Source organism: Mastigoproctus giganteus, chromosome 2 (genome assembly GCF_048544385.1).
Source record: "Mastigoproctus giganteus isolate SK-2022 chromosome 2, ASM4854438v1, whole genome shotgun sequence".
Classification (NCBI taxonomy): Eukaryota; Metazoa; Arthropoda; class Arachnida; order Uropygi; family Thelyphonidae; genus Mastigoproctus; species Mastigoproctus giganteus.
The window spans coordinates 26,234,594-26,257,049 of NC_143576.1; the positions used below are offsets into that span (position 1 = coordinate 26,234,594).

A 22,456-nucleotide genomic window follows, 5' to 3' on the forward strand; every position below is an offset into this window, starting at 1 on the left:
GGCAGTATCATGTCCCGTACCCGACTGCTCCACAAACATCAAGCAAGTAGCTCGTTTTAAAAGGCTGTGATTCAGAGGGCAACTGCCCCCCTCAGTTCTCCCCTGAGCCACAGCACTGCCATTAGCTTGAGCCTTTTGCTTTGCTGCTCTGGTCTGAATCATGATTTCTATATAATTTCAATAAAATTTCAATTTCAGTACAAAATTAAAACCCTAAACTTGTATCCCAACACAGTTATAATGCTATATTTATATTTCAGTATCGAGTGTTATCTACAAAATCCCTTTATATAACTTCCGTATCAAGTGAAGTATTACTTATTTATTTTTACTAATTATTTATGTTACATAACCTAAGTCGTTATATGTATAGTTAAAAGTACAATTTAATTAACAATGAAGTTCAACAAGATTAATAGATTTTAGTGATTAATTGACAATATTATGTACTATACTATACTGTATTAAGCTTATGCTATCTAGATCGAGATATTTTGTATCGCGTAACAATGGCGGCAAATTACTAATGGTAAACACGTGGATTTGATACCCTTACCGATACTAAGTAATACCTACAAAATCTCTATCTAAGTTACTTTAAACTAAGTATCGTAAATAGGAATATAAAGCTACTCTAGAAAATAAGTTAATATACCAATTTAAGCTAATAAAACAGGAAAATAAATCAGAAAAAATTTCTCTGTTCCAGGAGCGGCAAAAAGCTACGACCGCACAAGCTATTCTCCTATAACAAACATATTTCAGGTTTGTTAGTCTCACACCTTGAGTACTGCGTACAGGTTTTGGAAGGATATAGATGTGTTGGATTGAGTGCAGATAAGAGCAGTAAGAATAGTCAAGGCACAAAAGTCTTCTTACCAAGAATGATTTGAGATCTGTAAATTGAAGTGTTTAAGGCTTTAAATGAGTTTGGTAAACTATATGCTGATGGTATTCATAAAAAATAAATTATTTTTTCTCAGATGAAATACACGACAGGACATAAATTTATATTGGAAAGGATGGTTGCAGGTAAATGAGCAGAAATTTTCTGTCAACTAGAGAGTAATAGTTGGAATAACAACTTCCCTTGCCGTTGTAGTAGGTAGTTTGATTTGATTTTTTTTTTTTTTTTTTTTTTTTTTTGTGTGGCTGATTCTGTATAAGCTTTCTCATATCGTTTTGCCTAATACTAATAATTGAACTTATTTTTGAGTATATGTAAAAAAGCAAAACAGCGCAGAAAGAGTAACTATAGGAAATTTTGGAATTGGTTAAAGAAATAAAAGAGATGAAAGACTTGTGGAATTTGCAGAATCTCAAGGACTGTCAGTAATGAACACTTTTTTCAAGAAAAGGGTGAACAGAAAGTGGACATGGAAGAGTCCAAATGGATTAACAACTAATGAAATCGACTTCATCCTCACTAACAGAAGATATATTGTGAATGATGTTACCGTCCTGAATAAGGTAAATGTTGGAAGTGATCACAATGGTAAGATGTACACTTGATATAGATGTAGGAAAGGAAAGGAAAAAACTGACTCGAGTAAATAATACAAAGGTCTTTGAGATAACAGAAGATGAAAAAGCAGTATGTACTGGAACTTAAGACCAAGTTTGAGCTTCTGCAGACTGCTCAGGACCAAGATATCTACGAGGAATATTACAACTTTCTGAAAGTGATAAAGCCCAAGAAACCTATAGGGAAACAGAAATCCAAAAATAAAAAATTATTCAAGAAACACTTGTCATGATGAACCGAAGACGACAAATGAAGAGCAAGAAAAACACTGACAGGGAGAAAATTGAGTATACTGAGTTATGCAAAGCCATTAGAAAGAGACTCATAGAGGACATAAGAAGATTTAACATAAGAAAAGTAGAACAAGCATTAAGGGAAAACAAAGGATTTAAATCAGCAGCCATGAGCAGTAATACAGAAAGACAAATGATACTGAAACTGAAGAATAGCGATGAATAGCGAAACTGAAGAATAGCGATGGTGTACTTATAAACAGCAGAGAAGGCATAATTGAAATAGCAGAAGACTACTATAGAGAATTATACAAGGAGCGAGGGAATGATGCCAGCAGTGGAGAAGATGGATTGCAAATTAGCAACACATACGACGTACCCGATATTCTTCCTGATGAGGTAGAACATGCATTGAAGAAAATGAAGAATCGGAAAGCCTCAGGGGAAGGTGAAGTTACTGTAGAGTTGTTAAAATTGGGCGGAAGAGACATAACACAAAAACTGGCAAGGCTCTTCACAAAGTGCATTAGAAAAGGTGTGATGCCTAAGCAGTGGAATAATGCAATCATAGTTTTGCTTCATAAGAAAGGAGATAAATCAGAAATTGGAAATTATAGACCAATTAGCTTGTTATCCCACATCTACAAGTTGTTCACAAGGTCATTACTAACAGATTAGAAAGAATACTTGATGAGAATCAACCGAAAGAGCAAGCTGGCTTTAGGACAGGATTCTCAACTATGGATCACCTTCACGTAATATCACAGCTAATGGAGAAAGCAAATGAATATAAAACACCATTATGCCTGGCATTTGTGGATTATGAAAAGGCATTTGACTCCATACAGCATAAGGCAATGTTTCGAGTACTGGAAAGACAAAGCATAGATACCCCATATATTATGATTTTGAAGAAAATATATGAGAACGCTACCTCCTTTATTAGACTAGACAAAGACAGCAGCAAAATTAAAATCGAGAAAGGAGTTCAACAAGGAGACACAATATCTCCGAAGCTGTTTACTGCTGCCCTTGAGGAAGCTTTCAGATTAGACTGGTCGCAGAAAGGAGTCAATGTGAACGGAGAGTACCTAAACCATTTACAATTTGCAGATGACATTGTGGTTATAAGCCACAATCCCAAAGAATTAGAGGAAAATCTTAATCAGTTATGCACAGTTAGTAAGGATTTTGGACTAAAGATGAATATGGCTAAAACAAAAGTAATGATGAACAAGTATGCCACGGAAAGGGAAATAATGATTGAAGGAGCAGTAATCGAAAAGGTGGAGTCATATACTTATCTGGGACAAGTTATTAGCTGTAATAATGATAAATGGCTGGAAGTCAAGAGAAGAATAAATTTTGGATGGATAGCATTCAGGAAATATAGTCACATACTGAAGAGCAATATCCCAGTTTGTCTGAAACTGTAAAATAATGAATCAATGTATACTCCCCACCATGACTTATGGAAGTGAAACTTGGGCACTCACCAAAAGAATAGAAGAGAAGCTGAGAACTACACAGTGAAGAATGGAACGAATTATATTGGGAATCAGACTGTTAGATAAGAAGAGAAACACATGGATTAGGCAGCAAACTCAAGTAAAGGACATTCTTATCAAAACTAAAGAACTAAAATGGTCTTGGGTAGGACACATAGCTCGAAGACATGATGACAAATGGACTAAGAAAATAACAGAATGGTACCCAAGAGGAGCTAGAAGAAAACCTGGAAGACAAAGGCGGAGATGGATGGATAGATGAAATTCATGAGTTTTTGGGTAGTAAATGGATGGCCAGTGCTCAAAACAGAAGGAACTGGGAAGTTGCTGGAGAGGCCTTCATCCTGCAGTGGATTGAAAATGGCTGATGATGATGATGATATGTAAAAAATTATACTGATTTGGAATTAGGTGCTCATTAATGATATTATGATTAAAGCCTACATGCTTATGTACTAAAAAAGCCATAAACAAAGCAAGAAAATGGGCAAAACAAGAATTCAGCATAGCCTCTAAAATTCTAAAAATGACACTTGTGACTTTATTTTACATTGAATGCTATTACAGCATTCTTAATGAACAGAAGCAGATTATTGCTATCATGTGTTATGCACAATACAAGAATTTTCTTCAAACTTTCAAAATTAAAAGTTGACTTGAGAAAAACATGTTACATTTGAGAGAGTTTTCTATGTAAAAAAGGTAACTGCAGCCATTATCAATCTGCTGCAGGACGGAAGCCTTCTCAACGATTTATGTTGAAGGAAATGTACCATAATCTGCATACTGGTCCAGTGTGGGTTGACAGATCAACCATATTTAACAGTCAGGGGCTTGAACCCTGGTCTACTTAAAGAACGTGTGCTACTGCACTCCCACTCCTGACCAGTGGCATAGCCAGGGGGAAAGGGGGAAACGAATACTCCCTCTATCATAAATTTTGTCCTACTTGGTATCTTCTTCCCAAGTTCCCAATGAATCCATTTTTTATCCTAACATCTGAAGATATTTCAATAATGGCATATGGTAATTTTGCTAGTTTATGCTTAGCAAGTTTTTGTCATTGAAAAATCTTTGTAGAGAAATGTTGGGCAGCAAGTATTCAAGTGACAATGAACTAACCATAAACAATGTACTGAAGTTCTTAATTGCAAATGATTTGTGCACTGTCTACTCCAATCTTTCAACAATGTATAGAATTTACATGACACTGCCCGTTAGCAGTGCTGCAGTTAATGGGATTCAGCAGACTTTCAGCTTGTTGTCATATTTCAGGTTCTTTCAGCAGACTTAAGTTTGTTAAGTCATATTTGAGATCAACTATGGCAGAAGAAAGGTTGTCAGGACTTGCCCTGTTGTCCATTGAAAGATTCATGGCTAATGACATTGATCATGAGACTGTAATAGACCAGTTTATTATTTTTTATTATTATTATTATTATTATTAGCCATATGGTGTAAGGAAGCCTGAGGCTTATGTTGCTCCAGGCAAAAAAAATTTCCAAGTTACCCTGAGAGAGAGAGAGAGAGAGAGAGAGAGAGAGAGAGAGAGAGAGAGAGAGAGAGAGAGAGAGAGAGAGATCACCATGAAAGAGAAGAATGATGATATCCAGCCCAGGACCCTGGGTGTGCCAAGCCCATACTCACCAGATGTGAGCTCCTGGAGTTAAATTTTGCAAGGCCAAAACCTAATATGATAATTCACCTAATAATAAGTCACCAAAACCTAATATACAATAAATTATTTTTCCATAATTTTCTTAACTGGAATAGTGGAATGAAAACTATTAAAAAATGATATTCAAACAAACAAGTGCCGCTTATTTTATCCTTTTGCTCCCCCTCACTTTAAAACTTGGCTACAATGGAATTAATCTTGCTCCTCACCATTTGTCTACAGAGGCCTCTCTCTCTCTGTGTACTTAAGCTAAAGTGATTATAGCATACTTAAAATATGCTACATTTATGAAATTCATATAGATTTTAACAGAATATTCTTCAATAACCTTGGCAACATTCTTTATTTTCTTTTAGTTTTGGTTATGTGAAAACACATATTTCCACATATAGCACAAACTTTATTGCCCAAGGCATAGCTGGTATTAATCATGTTATTGGTAAGACTTGTAAAATTTTGCTAATCTCAACCCTTTTCAAAGGCAATATACTGGCATCTGGTAAATTTGAATAGTGAAAAACAACCAAGAAATCATTGCAGATTAACTTCTTCAGCCTCAGTTGTTTCATGATGAGTATTGAAGATGCATCTTACTCCTCACCAAAACTATTGACAGTTCCCTTTGCTTTATTGGAATTTTTTTCATAATTAAGTGCAGCAAAGATCCATGTATCCTACTTAGAACAAACAGATTGAGGAAGCAGTTTGAGTTAGGTGCAATTTCCTTAAACAACTAAAGATGTGATGGAGCTTTCACAAAAATCTTGGACACCATTGGTCACCAGTTGATTAACATTAGGAAATAAACTATGTTCTTCCTTCGTGACTCTGTAGAATGTATACACTAAACAGGTAGTGTGTAGCAATAAAGAGAAATGAATTTCTTAAAGAGCCCTTACTATTTTCTTCATGTAAGGAACAGAACGACAGTACGCTTAATTCCATCTGACCAAAGCATAGAAAGAGAATTTGTAAGAAATTGAACTGTTGAGTTATTTGCCTTTCAAGTATTGGTAGCCCTCGACACCTTGGTCTGTACAGAAGTGTTGGTGGAATTATTAAATTGTACAAATAGCAATCAAAAATTTGGGGAAATATTTAATTGCATAAATACCAATTTTAGTCCATATTGCAATTATAATTTTCTAAAAATGAGCGGAAAAAGGAAAGGTGAAAGTGACAATAATAGTGATAAGAAGCATAGATCTCATGAATTTACAACAATTGAGACAAAGCATGAAATAATCAGCAATAATTAACATTAAGCCTATTGAACTTAAGTATGTAATACTAAAAGTTATTTTAATGAGGAAATCAAGACATGAAATCGTGCCTAAAATAATAGATACCCCCTTTAGTCTGTTGGGCTTGGGGGGCAAGGGAGTATTGATTTACCAGGCAGTGCATTGTTGAAAGTTACAAAACCCCCTCCAGTGATACATGCTCCTCACCTGCCCTGCATCATATGTTGAAAATTTAAATATGAGAATACACCGGGGGGGGGGGGATCATGAAACTGTTTGGATCCAAATTCTTTTAACTTTAGTGTTATAAGATTTCATGGTGGATCTTACCACATGAAAAAGTTGAAGAACACTTCCTTGATCTTTTATACTTACTTCTGTTGCTATCATATTGATTATTAAAATTAGAAATTTTATTCAAAATTAATAAACTTTTATATATATAAAAATTTATATAACTAATTATATATTCCTTTTTTTTTTTTAAAGAAAGTGAAGCTTCCATTGAAGCTGCTGTAAAAGACATCAAAAATGCTATTGAACAAGATACTAAATCATCACTACATGAAATTCTTTTGGCTGATAAAACTGATTTTGAAGCTAAATTACATCGTTCTACAAGACGAAAACAATGGTTAAAAGCTAATGAGGCTTTGCTCCGTACACTTCTCAGTTATTGTAGTTTACATGGCTCTCATGGAGGTGGATTAATAGCTGTAAGAATGGAATTAATCTTGCTTCTACAAGAGCTTCAACAGGAACGTTCACAGCAGCAGCTTCTTTCGCCACTGCCATTCCCAACAACATTGCCTCTTTTGGCTGCTAGTGTGGCTTGTCAAAAAACTGTTGTTGCTGATCCAATACGTCATTTACAGGTATGGCTGCTAAAATTTTTAGTTTGAGTTTGACTCCTACAGAATTTGTCCATTTTTTTTAAAAACCAAAATAAAATAAAATAAAACTTTTATTAACAATTTTAATATTGATTAGAAAATTATTGAGCAAAACTTTTTTTTCTTTTAATGACAGGCTTTTCGTTCTGGCCAGAATATTGAAAACGCTGCCTGGCTATAAAATTCTTAGGACTCTATGTTAAATTACAACTTTCATAATGAAATTGATCCCATTGGCATTTTGAAGCTGTTTCAAATGTTTATAACATTTGAATCAGCTTTATAACATTCTTCTTGTAAGGGCATTCCATAAATTTTCTGTGGATGTGCTCTTTTAAATGGCTGTGTTGGCCATGAGAGATACTGCTCCTTGTCATCATTTTCAGAAGTATCAAATTTTGATAGTCAATGGCATTGTACAAATGGGCAGCAAAATTCATTGTATTTCAATTTTCTGAATATTTCTAACATTTTTTTTTTCTGTACCATGAGCATTAGACCTACATCATAATTCTAACACTCCACTCGTACAGGCTTGTTGAGGTGGCACCTTTCAGGGAGTATTGAAAAGTTTGTAGTCTCATCTCACTATGAAGCAGTGGACTTACACTAGTGGTCATTTATTATTTCACAATGTAATCTTGAAATACACATGCATTGTTCAGCAATGCTACAATCCTGCTCTTATAAAAAGGTTCATCAGAGCCTGAAATAAATGCTTTCATATCTGATATAGCCACTTTATTCCTTTTGAATTTGTTGTTCAGCCAAGTTAAATTTAAGTTAGAGAAACAGAAAGAAGTCTCATTGGGCCAAATGTGGTAAAATAAGGTGGATGTGACATCAATTCACACCCATGCTGAGTTTCAATAACTGCAATTGCTGATGTGTGAAGCAGAAGCATTGTCTTGGTGAAACAAACTGCCTTCTTTAGCCTTCCTTTCTTTTAGACTTAAAAGCATCTAACATAATAGGCTAGCATAGTATACTCTTGTTAAAGTATGAATTTTGGAACATAGTCCATCATTATTATTCCTTTAGAAAGAGGAGATTATCCATCACCTTTTCAGCCAACGGAACCAATTGTTTTTGCCTTGTTTGAAGGTGTCATACTTTGATGTTTCCATTGTTTGTACTGCTGTTTTGACTCTGACTGATGGTGAATCCATATTCCATCCACAGTTCCAAATCTGCTTCATAATGTGACAGCAATTCTGAGAAAGTTTTGCACCAACCCTGTAATCAGGTGTCCTATCTTGCAGAAAGTGTTGATAAACCAATTCCTTTGTCGCATTGTTTATATGAGATGCCTATTGCTGGCACTATTTTGGTTGGACTGATGATTACTGATATAACATCACCATATCGTGAATTGCATCAATGTGCATTTTATTGGCAATTAGCTCTTGTTTGTCACCGACTGCAAGGGTTGTCTGTGATTCTCCCCCCCCCCTCCCCTTCATGATATGGTATACACGTCAAGCAGATGTGTATACCATATCATGTGAATTTCTTTCGTCATTAAAGTCTTCTCTTGCAGGTGTCTTTTAAGGGCATGAAATTCAAATTTGCCCATTTTCTGTAAAAAAAAAAAAAAAAAAAAAAGGAAATGGTAAGTTAAACAGGTTCTCAAGCAAAATATAATAAAGTTATGATTCTATATTTTTACATTTGTTTTGTAAAAGACTAATGTATTAGAAGGCGAAATGCACAAGGCATAATTTCTTATGGGTTTAGGTAATCAACTATATAATATTGGTGTAGATATACCATAGTTTACCTATAAATTTCAACTACTTAAGTAGTGTAAAGGCATTGTTTTAATTGTATCTCATATAAAATGATGCCTTTACACTACATACGTAGTACAAATTTATCGGTAAACTATGGTGTATCTACACCGATATTATATAGTTAATTACTAAAACCCATAAGAAATTATGCCTTGTGCCTTTTCGTCTTCTAATGCATTATTATTTATACACCATTTTGCATCTCCCATTGGGAAAAAACATTATGTGGCAGTCAAAAACCATATGTGACTGTCACTGATTGTATTTTTTGACAATGAGGGTGATGGTATTATCAGAATCTGATCTACAAGGTATCAATGTTAACACATTTGCTGCCGCTGATGCATATATGCATTAGAGTGATGTGCCATGATGCAGGTATGCAGTTTTTCTTAAGTGATAGTAAATGAGTGCTGTAAAAGTAAAGTCACATGAAATTAACAACTACTTGATATTGACACATCAGTAAACTCTGCACTATTTGCAGAAGTAGTTGTGTTTTTTTTTTTTTGTTTTTTTTTGTCAGCCATGTATTGTAAAGACTTTGTACATAGTTTTATTTGTGCTTTTTTTGCATTGCAATTACTTTATGCACACAAAATAAACTTTTTATATGAAGTTTCAGGTTTAAAATTATCAAAAGTCAATTCAGTATTCTAGCAAAGGCTTATTTTTGATAATTCTGAAATTATCAAAAGTTTATTCTGTACACATAGACTAACATCACAACAAGCAAAGTGCAAATGAGGCTGTGCACCAAGTCTTTATAATACATGGCTGACAATTAAAAAAAAAAACTACTTCTGCAAATAGTGCAGAGTTCAGTTAGTGTGCTGATATCGAGCAATAATTAATTTCATGTGCTTTTACTTTTACAGTGCTCATTTATTGATTGCTTAAGAATGACTGTATGTGGCATTACACATGGCTTGAATGCTGTTTGGCACATTTACACATCACTGGCAACAAACCCGTTAATTCAGCTTACTACCAAGATGTTTATGAGCGATGCGATCTACTATAAATTACCTTAAAAATGGCAAAATACTTTGCCACAAAAATATGTCATGTTAAATGTCACTCACCATCTGGTAGTTTCCGGCCATCAAAAACATTCCCATTGTTTTCACCCCCCATGTTCACCTGATTTGGCATCATAAGATTTTTGGGCCATTACCAAAATTAAAACAGGACATAAAAGGAAAACAGAGTAAGTTAATTCAGGAAATCCAGTCAACCATGACAGACTGCCTAAAAGCATTAACAAAAGAAAAACTTTCAAAAAATGTTTTTATCAGTTTGTGTGGCTGCAGAATAACATAATATTGAAGAATAGGAAATGTAAACATGTATGACAATAAAATTGTTTTTTTGTAATGTCACTGAAGTTCTTGATCTTCTTCAAGAGGAGTGTTTCCATTTACAATGGGTTTCCTCAGCCTACAAGTTATTTCTTGTTAGGAATTTTTTTCCCACCATAAAGTGCTGTTCTGGGTGTCTTGGTCGGTTAAGCCTCGGGTTGTCATGCACTCCCGTACTCCATCCATCCATGTCCTCCTAGGTCTTCCTCTTCTCCTTCTTCCAGGAGGTATCCATTCCAGGATAGCCTTTGGATATCTGTTTTCTTGCATCCGTTTTACATGTCCATACCATGTTAGATGCTTTTCTTTGATGGTGTCAATAATAGTCTTTTTTTTTCACTTCCATTTTTTTCCCTTATGTCTTCATTCTGTTTTCTGTCTCTTCTAGAAGTTCTTGATCAAAACTTTTATTTCAGGCATTTTTAATAATATGAAGGTATAGTAATATACCATTATAAGAAACTTCTTAGGGGATGCAAAGTCATTTCATTGCATCGAAATTTTGTTCTGAAGAATATTGCTGAAAATAATATCAAAAGAATCATTATTTTACTTAAATATTTAAAATTTAAGATTTAAAATCAACAATAATAAATAAACAAAATGTCAAAATACATATTACAACAGTTAGATTAATAAACCACACATACAGAAATACACAACAGTAAATGTAAATTAATTTTTACCTTTCTCATATTACCACTTTTTTTTTATGTTTAATTTTTGTTTATACATTAGTATGAAAATTCAAATTTAGATTTAGATTATAAGATTCAAATTAAAATCATATTAAATCTAAATTGGTTGAATTATATTCCAGATACTATTGTTTTTTGGGGGGTTTTTTTCTGTTTTTTTTGTGAATGAGTAAACCACTCAGGAACATTTAAAGATTGAAAATAAATTGTTGACACAGACTGACTTTAAACTGCATTACTTCATTAGGTATGTAATCACAGGGAATGTTGTGTTCCCTCTAAAGATGAATTAGGCTTAGTCTTATATCTAACTTAGAGACAAATACTGTTATCTGTGGTTCAGTTTAATTTGCTAATAGATTTTGGCATAGCATCACCAAATCGGTGAATCCATTATACATTTAAAAAGACTGATTTTTATGGTTATTTATAACCATAAAATCAATCTGTATTTAATTTCTGCATCAATATCCCCCACAACCCTATATTATAAATTTTTGATGTTTATAGACTAACCAAATATGGGTAATAATTTGGTTAGTCAATTATTATTAACTTTAGTTTATAAAGTTAATAATAGGTTGGTCAACAATTATTACCCAAATACGGGTAATAATTGTGCAGGCAGATATGAAGTTTTCTGAGCAGTGCAGACGGTCTGCAAGAGTAGCTTATGGTGTCTAGTCAATGATATACAGGAATTTTTCTAGCAGGGATAAGGAGGTGATTATCCCCTTGTATAAGGCAATGGTCAGGCCACACCTTGAGTACAGGTCTGGAGGCCTCATTTTAAGAAGGATGTAGAGCTGTTGGAACGAGTACAGAGAAGGGCAACAAGATTAGTGAATGGAACAAAAGGTTGCTCTTATGAAGAAAGGCTTAAGTTTTGCAAATTACAGTGTCTCGAGACTAGGCACCTGCGAGGTGATCTGATTGAGGTGTATAAAGGCTTGAATGGTTTGAGCATGCTCAATGCTGATGGGATTCTTCCTCTTGCTCAAAATAATCACCTGAGAGGGCATAAATTCAAATTGAGGAAAGACAATTGTAGGATAGATGTGCAGAAGTTTGCCTTTAGCCAGCAGGTTGTTGGTTAGTGGAACGGACTTCCATCCTTTGTTGTGGAAGTTGATAGCCTAAATAAATTTAAGGCTGAGCTGGACAGGTATTTGGACGAATGGAGGAGTGAAATGGGAGCGTTTTTCTTTCTTTTTTTTTTTTTTTTGGTTGATTCTGCATAAGCTTGCTTTCTTGCATCATATGCCTCTACTAATGCTAATATGTATCATCAACAGAAGGGAAAAAAATTAAAATTAGGAAAATTTTACAGTTACAGTCATAAAATTGTACATGTAAACTTTATCTTATCAGCTTAGACCAGATATCTTGAAAGTTTAAGAATAAAATAGCATAAAGGGTCTCTGTATAAAATTTAATTTAATTTAATGTGTTATACCTGTTAATTGAGTGAGTTAACAGGTGGAATGCGTTAAATGAAACACCTGGTATATGAAATAATACTTTACGTATGTCTTTTTTGTTTATAAAAATTTAATTCTTGAGGTGTTTGAATTATACTAATTTAATTTAATATTTTACATTTTCAGGCTATGGCTCATGACATATTGCGCACTATCACAGAAATGACTATTTTTCCAGCTGTTACTAGTGTTAATTACAGTACTGTAATGTTGTTACGAGACCTTAGTACTGCCCTTTCTGCTTGCATTTACCAGTCACTGTGTGATAGTGATAACTTTATTGTGAAGCAGGGTGGATATAAAGGATTGAGTATGGAAGATTTTATTAGGTAAGATGTTCTGAAGTACATTTATATTTTGTCTGTTCTGAACAGTTATAACTTCTGGAAATGATGGCTCTCTCTTTCTCTCTTTGAATTACAATTAAATATAAAAATAAATTAGCTAAAATACACTATGTAGATATGTGTAATGAAAAAAAAACTGTATAACGTTTGCATTATCTGTTTTATTCTTTTTTTTTAATATGATGGATTCTTTCTTTTCTATTTGTATCCATTTCTTATCCATCCTTGGTTGTGTCATTATTTTTTTATCAGATGAAGGTTTTCAGCACAGTATTTTAAAATTTTGCATAATCCTGTATCCTGGATCCTGAGGGAGAATGGGGCAACTTGGATGTAAAGTAACTAGGCCCAATCCAGACACAGCATATGTCTTCAATAGTTATAACAAAATGTGGACAACCCCAAGATACCATTGCACGGTTCTATCTAAATCATAAATTTTTAATTTTGTACAGTATTAACTTTTAACTGTAATGTAAAGAATGCTGTTATTTCCAATGGTACGATGTACATAGCCTTCAAGAACAGTGTTGATCAACCAGCAATGTGTGTATGTATCTGTGTAACTCGGTATTCATGTATATCAGTAGTAACAGTATATGTACCTCTGAAGCTATGCAAACTCCATTCAAAAGGGGCAGTCAGATTAATTAATGATCCATCTCTTACAAAGTCTGTCTACTCTCTGTCTTTGCTGCTACTGCTACATGCCTTTTCTATAGATATTTCCATGGGTTTTGTTCTTCTGAATTGGCATCTATAATTCTTCCTCTCTCTCTTCCAAACTAGTCTGAACATGCATCACAACCAGTCAGTGTCCATTTACTGTCCAAATTTAAATTAACAGAACCAAGTTTTCTTCTTCCTTATTTCTCCCTTCAACTTCTGTTTTCTGAAACTTTTTTTCATTTATTTCTTGAAAATTACAATCTACAGGAATTCAGGTCTAATGTCATCAAGTACCTTCAACCCATAGGTTCTGATACCTTTCATGTTTGAGGGTTTCAGGGAAAAAAAAAAAACCCTTTTGATGGATACACAGACTTATTATAGCAGATATTTTTTCTTCTCAATACAATAATATGCCTTAGTTTTATATAAATAAATGTTCATGTTTTCTAATAATTAACTGTCAAATGAAAGTAAAAGTAAATATTTGTATAATGAAGTTTTAACTTTAAATTATATAATGAGTGGTGGGAGTCATCTTTGAAAATGCTTCAAGAAGTGCATTAGCATTAGTTGAGACATATGATGTGCAAGGAAGCAAGCTTATACAACATCAGCCAAAAAAAACCTTCCCATTTCACCCATCCGGTCACTCCAAATGTTTGTCTAGTTCAGCCTTAAATTTATTTAAGCTATCAACTTCCACAACAACAGATGGAAGTTGGACATAAGTTGATCACCAGCTTTTGACAGTATTAATCAGAAGTCTTAACTTAATAGCCAAAATTATTTTAATTCAGTGGAATGTTAGATATCCCAAGTCATTATGGATTCACTGATTTTTACCCACACTGTTCTTATTTCCAAAAATTTATGATTTCCTTAATCTACGTTTGATTAGCATACAGGTACTATAAAGAACATCCTTCAGTTTTTAAATACAGAATAAGTTTTTTTTTTTTTTTTTAAAGAATTTTTAAAACTCCACAAGATGTTTGAAACACTTTACTGAAAATTACCCAGTACTTCCCTTTTGTCCTTGAGCCCAGAAGGAAAACAGCCGAGATTAACTACTTTGTTAAATGTTAGGATTGTTCAAATAGAGCACAGGATACATGCTAAATGCCGACCGGGCTAGCCGAGTGGGTAAAGTACCTGCCCGGCAACCCAAAGGTCGCGGGTTCGATTCCCGCCTCGGGCTTGGATCAAAGTACTGCAAAAACCTTGGGAGGTGCAATATGGCCATAGAAGCCGATGCGCCAACAACTACCAAATCAAAAAAAAAAAAAAAAAAAAAAAAAAAAATGCTAAATATTTTTAGATCTTCATATTTTGTGTAGAAATGTTGGATCAAAATGAATATGTTGTTTTGGTGATATCAGCTTTATCATTGATGGATAGCACCAGACATTTTTGTTCCTTCAATATTTTTGCAAATAGATATGTGATATGACATAGTTCACCCACTACAACTAAAAATTAGTATTAGTAATGGCAAAATGATGCAAGGATGGAAATGCATGCAGCATCAACCAAAAAAATGAAATAAAAACTACCCATTTCATTTGTCCATACCTTCTAATAATTTGTCTAATTCTTCTTTAAATTTATTCAGACTATCTGCTTTCACAACACCAGTTGGAAGTTTGTTCCAACAATCAGTTACTCTCTGGCTGAAAACAGATATTTGCATATGAACACCCATCCTGTGATTATCCTTTTCCAACTTAAATTTATGACATCTTGTGTTTGTTTGCAGGAAAGAGTAAAGATGTTATTGTTATTTAACTTAATCAGTCCATTAAAGTCTTTAAGACTTCAATCACATCTCACAGGTGTGTAGTTTCCAAATGCTGAAATTTACAGAACTCAAGTCTTTCTTGGGAAAGGTACCCTTTTGTGCCACTGACTAATCTTGTTCCTCTTCTTTTCCTCCATTCCAGCAGATCCGCATCCTTACTGAAGTGAGAATTCCAGACCTATATACAGCACTCAACATGCAGCCTGACCTTACCTTATACATTGGGATAATTGTTGCCTTGTCCCTGTTAGAAATATTCCTGTATGCACTGCTTAAAAAACTTCATGTCAGACTTCTTTACAATTGCTCCTAGCTCTTTTTCAATCTCGAGCACCTTGAATGTGTTACCATCCAATTTGGCACTGAGTGCTAAGCGATAGTGTCCATGCGATTTTCCTAAGTGATATATAGTGATCTTTCTCAGTGATTTCTGCTTTCTTTCCAGTGCTTTTCTCATCCTCATTTCTTTGTAAGTGGTTCTGTATTTAACAGATCCTAAGTAAGAACCCAGAAAGGAAAATCACCTTTCTTTTCCTAGTATATTCATTAATTTTTGCACTAGCAAACTAACTTCTCTAGCTGCTTGGCCACTAGGTTGTTGTTGTTGTTATTTGGTTTTTAGGAGCATTAGCAACTAAGGCCATATTGCCCCATGATATGCGGTGGTCATTCCCTGACCTTTCCGCATCCTCCGTATTTGGTTGTGACAGACTCGAACCCCGGTCTAATCAAGAAGTGTGTGCTACACACTGCTGCTCCTTCTCACCTGGCTATGGAGGCGCCGGCCACTAGGTGGCACCGCTCCTGCCTCCACGTGGCAGGGCCGGAAACCTGGAGGAAAAGCTCTTACTCCCAGGGCTAAAAGGAACAACAATGGACTGTGATGCATGTCCACCACTAGAGTCAACAGGCTTTCAACATTATTGGAAGACGATCTCAATCTTCCAAAAAGAATGAAAAAGGACTGTAACAAATCAGAACCACCAGCTTTTATGATAATACATTCCTTATCTACTCAGTCGCTAAGCAAACTCTCTCTCTCCCTTTGTCATCCAGAGATGTCTCTAGAATGCAGCAGGTACACCGAAAATGGTGAAAAGGCTCCAATCAGGAGACCTTGTAATTGACACCACTCGAGCAAGGCATTCAGAATTATTACTAAAAATGTCATCTATTAGCAGAATCCCAACCAAAGTCTCACCGCAAAGCACATTTGAACTCCTCAAAAGGAGTAATAGGTGAGTGGGATTTATTGAACGTTACCGAAGAGGAGATAGTCATGGAATTACTAGAACAGAAAGTAAGAAGAATTATGATACGGAAGAAGAATTATGATACGGAAGGATGACAAACTTGTTCCAACACGTAATATTATATTGACGTTTATTACACCAAATTTGCCAAATTCAGTTAAAGCAGGGTACCTAAACTGTCGTATCCGACAGTTTAGGTCCCTTTAAGATGTTTCAAGTGCCAAAAGTTTGGTCACTCCCAGACAACATGCAGAGGCTAAACTACTTGTTCTAACTGTGGGTCAAAAAACCATTCACAAACAGAGCGTACTGTAAAGGCTCCGGAATGTCCAAATTGCAAGAACGACCATCCAGCATACTCAAAATCATGCGACCTATGGAAAATTAAAAAAAGAATACAAAAGTATAAGATCGACAATAAGGTCACATATCAAGAAGCAAGAAAGCAAATAAAGTTAACAATCCCAAAAAACACATAAACTTCCATTACACAAAAGTGCCAAGCTGTTTCAACCCAAACTGAGGTATCAATTCCGCCCAATACATCCATTGCAGAATGGGCGCAATCTGTGCTATCAACACCTCAACCTACCACCAAACCTGTTCTAGTTGATGAAATAAGTAATACCCCTATCACAGTTCCACCTAAAATCAAATCATGTGATAAAATGTCAAATAAATCACGAAGGCAACAAGTCACTGAATTACAAAAGACAAACTCAAATAGAACGGACTCTGAAAATATAGCTACACACATTGAAACAGTCCTTGATCTTCATGCAGAAGATAATATGGAGACTGGATTTTCATCAGGTCAAACTGATGACGTAGAAGAGAGTACAGATCCGTCAAAAGCAAACCACTCACAAGAAACAGACAGACTCGCCTTCCCTCCTCAAACCCTGATAATGTGGAACATTGTTCAATGGAATTGTAGAGGTTTACGCAGCAATACCGATGACATCTATGATTTAATCTCCCAATATGGTCCTATAGCCGTTTGTATACAAAAGACTAATCTAACTCCACAAGTAACTCCATCAATCAGAAATTTTACATTTTACAGAAAAGACAGATACTTTTCATTATCCGCACGTGGAGGCATCGCAATTCTAGTTGACTGTAAAATACCTTCTAGAAACATTCCGCTTCAAACCCACTTAGAAGCTGTTACTGTACGTGTATCAGTTGGGCAAATTCTAACTCTCGTATCTCTGTACCTATTACCTAACAAGTTGTGCACGTTCAAAGAACTAGAAGACCTCATAAGAAAAATACCACCGCCTTTTTGTATCCTTGGTGACTTCAATGCGCATCATCCATTGTGGGGATCAGACCACATGAACAATAGAGGACACTTGGTCGAGACAATAGTAGACCAACTGAATCTAACATTACTGAACACTGGTGAAAATACTTATACTCACCTTCCCACTGGATCTATGTCAGCAATTGATTTAACTCTCTGTTCTCTCATATTATATCCCAGTATAGAATGGACAGTTTTAAACGACCCACACAATAGTGATCACTTTCCAATCATATGCAGAATCCAAACGCTTCAAACACCATACCCTGATAATCACTCACAATGGAAATTCTCCAAATCAGATTGGGAAAAGTTTTCAACCCGTCTTTCTTTTGATAGCCAATTGATCAGACTACAACCCATTGATGATGTCACAGAGCATGTTACCAAGCAAATACTGACCATAGCCACCGAAGCAATACCTCAAGCCTTCACATGTAAACACAAAAACCTTAAACACTGGTGGAATGAAGCCTTAAACACTGGTGGAATGAAGCCATTGCCAAAAAGGAAAAAAATAAAGTTTGGAACCTGTTCCAGAAGTTCCCAACTACCAACAATCTAATTCAATATAAAAGGCTCAGGTCAAAAGTTAGACAAATTAGAAGAAAAGCCAAAAAGAAATCATGGATACAGTTTGTCTCCACTATTACAAAGGATACTAGCAGTCATCTCATCTGGAAAAAGATTCAGCAATTAAATGGGAAATATCTACCTCTTCCTTCTCCCCTCTTAATCAAAAATGGACAGGAAATATCTTCTTCTGAAGAAATAGCTAACACCCTTGCAGATAATTTCTACCAAACATCTGCCACGTCAGCATATGGCAAATCCTTTCTTAGAATCAAAGCTTTGGCTGAAAGGTACAAAATAAAATTCCATACTACCCAATATATTGCCTATAATCAACCGTTTAATACTAGCAGTCGTCTCATGCATTAAATAGATCACCCAACTGATCTGTTTAATGGACCTGATGGTATATATTATGTAATGCTGAAACATATAAACAGTACGACCGTGAATTTACTATTAATGTTCTATAATCGGATTTTTCTTGAAGATACATATCCATCTTCCTGGCATCATTCCATTATTTTAGCCTTTCCTAAACCAGGAAAAGATCACTCACTTCCAGAAAATTACCAACCTATTTCTCTGACCAGCTGCCTAAGTAAAATCCTAGAAGAATGATACACAGACAGCTTACCTGTATTCTTGAAACTAAACTACTGATGAACAACAATCAGTTTGGTTTCCGACAAAAATATTCATTTTGGATCTAATAATGAAAGCCGAGACTAACATCCTCAATGCTTATGTCAAAAATGAACATCCTGTAATGGTAAGTCTCGATATAGAAAAGGCTTTCGACACTACCTGGACGTATGGCATCTTGAGAGAACTTCATTCCATAGGATTGCAAGGGCACTTAACCAGAATTCATTAGAAATTTTCTTCAACACAGAACCTTTCAGGTCCACTATCAATCTGTTCTTTCTTTTTTTTCTTCTTGGTCCTATACTCAAGAAGAAGGTGTCCCACAAGGATCAGTACTGAGCTCTACCCTTTTTTCACTTAGACTGAACACCATAACACACAACATCCCCAATACTATAGAACTATATATGTATGCTGACGATCTTACTATATGTTGCCGTTCACAAAATATTCATACCATTGAAAGACAGCTGCAACTTTCCATAAATAAGTTGGGGACATGGGCACTGCAGAATGGATATCGTTTATCAGAACGAAAAACAATTGCAGTTCACTTCTGCAAAAAAAAAGTAAGCTACACCCAGAACTGGAATTCAGATTAAAACCATTTGATCCCTCTCACGGTAATCTCGTTTCCTAGGCTTAATATTGGACACCAAACTTTGAACTTTGTTTCACATATCACATACCTCCGAAGTGTTTGTCTAAAGAAACTTAATATACTTAGTTTCTTTTCTGCTATGACATGGGGAGCTGATAGATACACTCTATTACATTTCAGCTAGGAAAAGTGCATTAATCAGACTTAATACCATCCAACACAGTGCCCTTCATACTGCTCTGGATGCAGTATGAAGGGTAAAAACTACTAGTCTTGAAAAACAGAAACATCCATCCAGGCATTTTTATGATTTTTTATAAAACAGGAAAATTAGAAAGAATTTTAAATGCTCTCGGTTTTTTCGACTTACCGATAACTAGCACAGATTGTCACTCTTTTCTCATCTTAAAACCTGGTGCAGGCATTTCTCTTTTAGTGGCTAGGATTTTTCTTCGTAATGCTTTCCATAATTAGCCCATCTCATCAACATTATAAACGTTTTCTTTTTCGTAATTTGCTATGACTGAAGCAAACTTACTTTTAAGGACACTGCTCCCAATTTGTCTGCAGAAAGTTTCTCGCCTTGAATATCTAGTTCACATATACTGTGTCTGAGTTTTAAGTTTTTCAGCCAACCTGTGCTTGCCTTAAAATCTTCATTACCTTTTAATTTTCGATTAAAGTCCAATGCTTTTGCACACAACATTGGGCCAGACACTGGTTCACCTAAACTTAGCTTCTGAAGAAACCACAAATAAAGTGCACTCTTTAAAGCGAAATTTTCAGGTTTTGACATCTTTTTCCTGTTAGATCCTCGACACAAATTTTGTTATTAGCATTGGAATTTTTCTTGATGTCATAAATTGTTGAAGTTCCCACATCAAACTCTTTGGAGTTCCTAATCCCTCTGAATTTCCTAAATTTTCACCTTTTCTAATTCTATTAATTATTTCTGTTTTTTTTGTTGCAGTGTGTTTTCTTTTCATTCACATTTTACTGTAAAAAATTGAGAATAATAATAAATCTCACAGTTTTGGGCTGATATTATTCTTACTGAATCTGGAGCTAAACTAATCTGAAATTCACTCATTGTTTCCAAGAAAACCCAGTAATCTCTGTGATATTTTTCTACAGCACATTTCTGAAGGTCACATAGAATTCTAGAGGTCACAACCATAAAACAAATTGCAAAATTGCAAAAACAATTTGCAATTTTCGGTTTATTGGGTTTTATGTTTGTACAATCTGTTATAAACAGGTAATAAATTCAATCTTTCGCTTATTAGAGTCAAAATTCAATTTGTAAATGTGATCACTATAACCAGCACTTACTGTGCTACCATTAATATAAAAAAAAAGAAGACAGATCAGCCTTTGAAATTGTTCCAGATAACTGACATTCTACTGTATTTACAAAAGATTAATCTGCCATTTAACCATCCTATCTTTCTTATAAATTTAACATTCGGTGACCTTATTTTTTGAAAGTAGTTCAATGCAAGGGAAACTCGTTAAGCTTGTTCTGCTGGGAGCATTTAAACTTTTTCATTAATTAAGCAGTTTAAATGCTGCTTTGTCCCCCTAATTTTATAATTTAATTAATATTAAAATATACCTATGCTCTAATTTATTTAATTATTATAATAATTTAACTCTCTCCAGGAAATTGTTTGGTATATCTTTGTTTTCTTTATTTATATTATGTTCATATCCAAAAATGAACAAATTGATGATAATTGGTTTAATATTGAATTCCTAAAGAAGGAGAGTATTGCGGATCTCTACAGAAGAAGACTAAACCCAAATTAGATGACAGCTATGGAAAGAATACAAATGAAATTTATGAGCACTTAAAAACAACAGTAGTGAAGATCACAGGAGAAGTATTGGTAAGAATGGATAAAAAGACACCAAGTAACTGGATGAATTCAGACTTAAAAGAATTAATAAAGGGGTAAAAAAGATGCATAGCTTAGAAAGCTTAGCTCTAAAAGTGATGAACAAAGGAGCATCTATAGATTCATCTATAGGGAGAAAAATAAAGAAGTAAGGACTAAAATTTACAAAGCAAAAAATGAGGAAGTAAACAGCAAGATAGGATGTGAAAGATCTGCTGCAGCATGGAAAGTGCTGAAGAGCTTGCGACAGTTACATAAACAAGAGGCTAATCTTTGTGTAATAAAATTAGGAGAATGTAGTAGTAGTAGTAGTAGTAGTAGTAGTGGCATGTGATGCAAGAAAAGCAAGTGTTATGAGCTTATGCAGCATCAGCCAAAAAAAAATTCACACCATTCCATCCAAATGCCTGTCCAGTTCCTCCTTAATTTTATTCAACCTATCAACTTCCACAACGGCAGATGGAAGTTTGTTCCAGCAATTAACCACCCGCTGGCTAAAGGCAAATTTCTGCACATCTATTCTACATCTGTCTTTTCTTAATTTGAATTTATGCTCCCTTAGGTTCGTAATCTGAACAAGTGGAAGGATCCCTTCAGAATTCAGTGTGCTCAACCCATTCAAGGCCTTATACACCTCAATCAGATCAGCGCGCAGATGCCTAGTCTCCAGCCACTGCAATTTGCAGAACTTAAGCCTCTCTTGGTAAGAGGATCCCTTCATTTCCCTCACAAATCTTGTTGCCCTTCTCTGTACACGCTCAAGTAAATCTACATCTTCCTAAAATGAGCCTTCCAGACCTGTACGCAGCACTCAAGGTGTGGCCTGACCATTGCCTTATACAGAGGGACAATCACTTCCTTCTCCCTGCTAGCAAAATTCCTATATATCATTGACAAAACCCCATGACCTGCCCTGGCAGCCTGTTTGCATTGTTCAGAAAAC

The 22,456-nt window shown here is 34.9% G+C and overlaps 1 protein-coding gene across 3 annotated transcripts in view; it reads left to right on the top strand.

Annotated features, from left to right (window-relative positions):
- Nucleotides 1–22,456, top strand: part of Rbcn-3A (rabconnectin-3 alpha) — a 980,796-nt gene that overhangs the window by 628,493 nt on the left and 329,847 nt on the right. For all 3 annotated transcript variants that reach the window (XR_016547873.1, XM_090388469.1, XM_090388476.1), the window contains exons 38-39: nt 6,678–7,063; nt 12,541–12,743. Coding sequence is in view for 2 of the 3 variants with exons in the window: in XM_090388469.1 (XP_090244595.1) it covers nt 6,678–7,063; nt 12,541–12,743 (589 nt within the window). In the remaining variant the exon portion in view is untranslated. The remainder of the gene's footprint in view (nt 1–6,677; nt 7,064–12,540; nt 12,744–22,456) is intronic.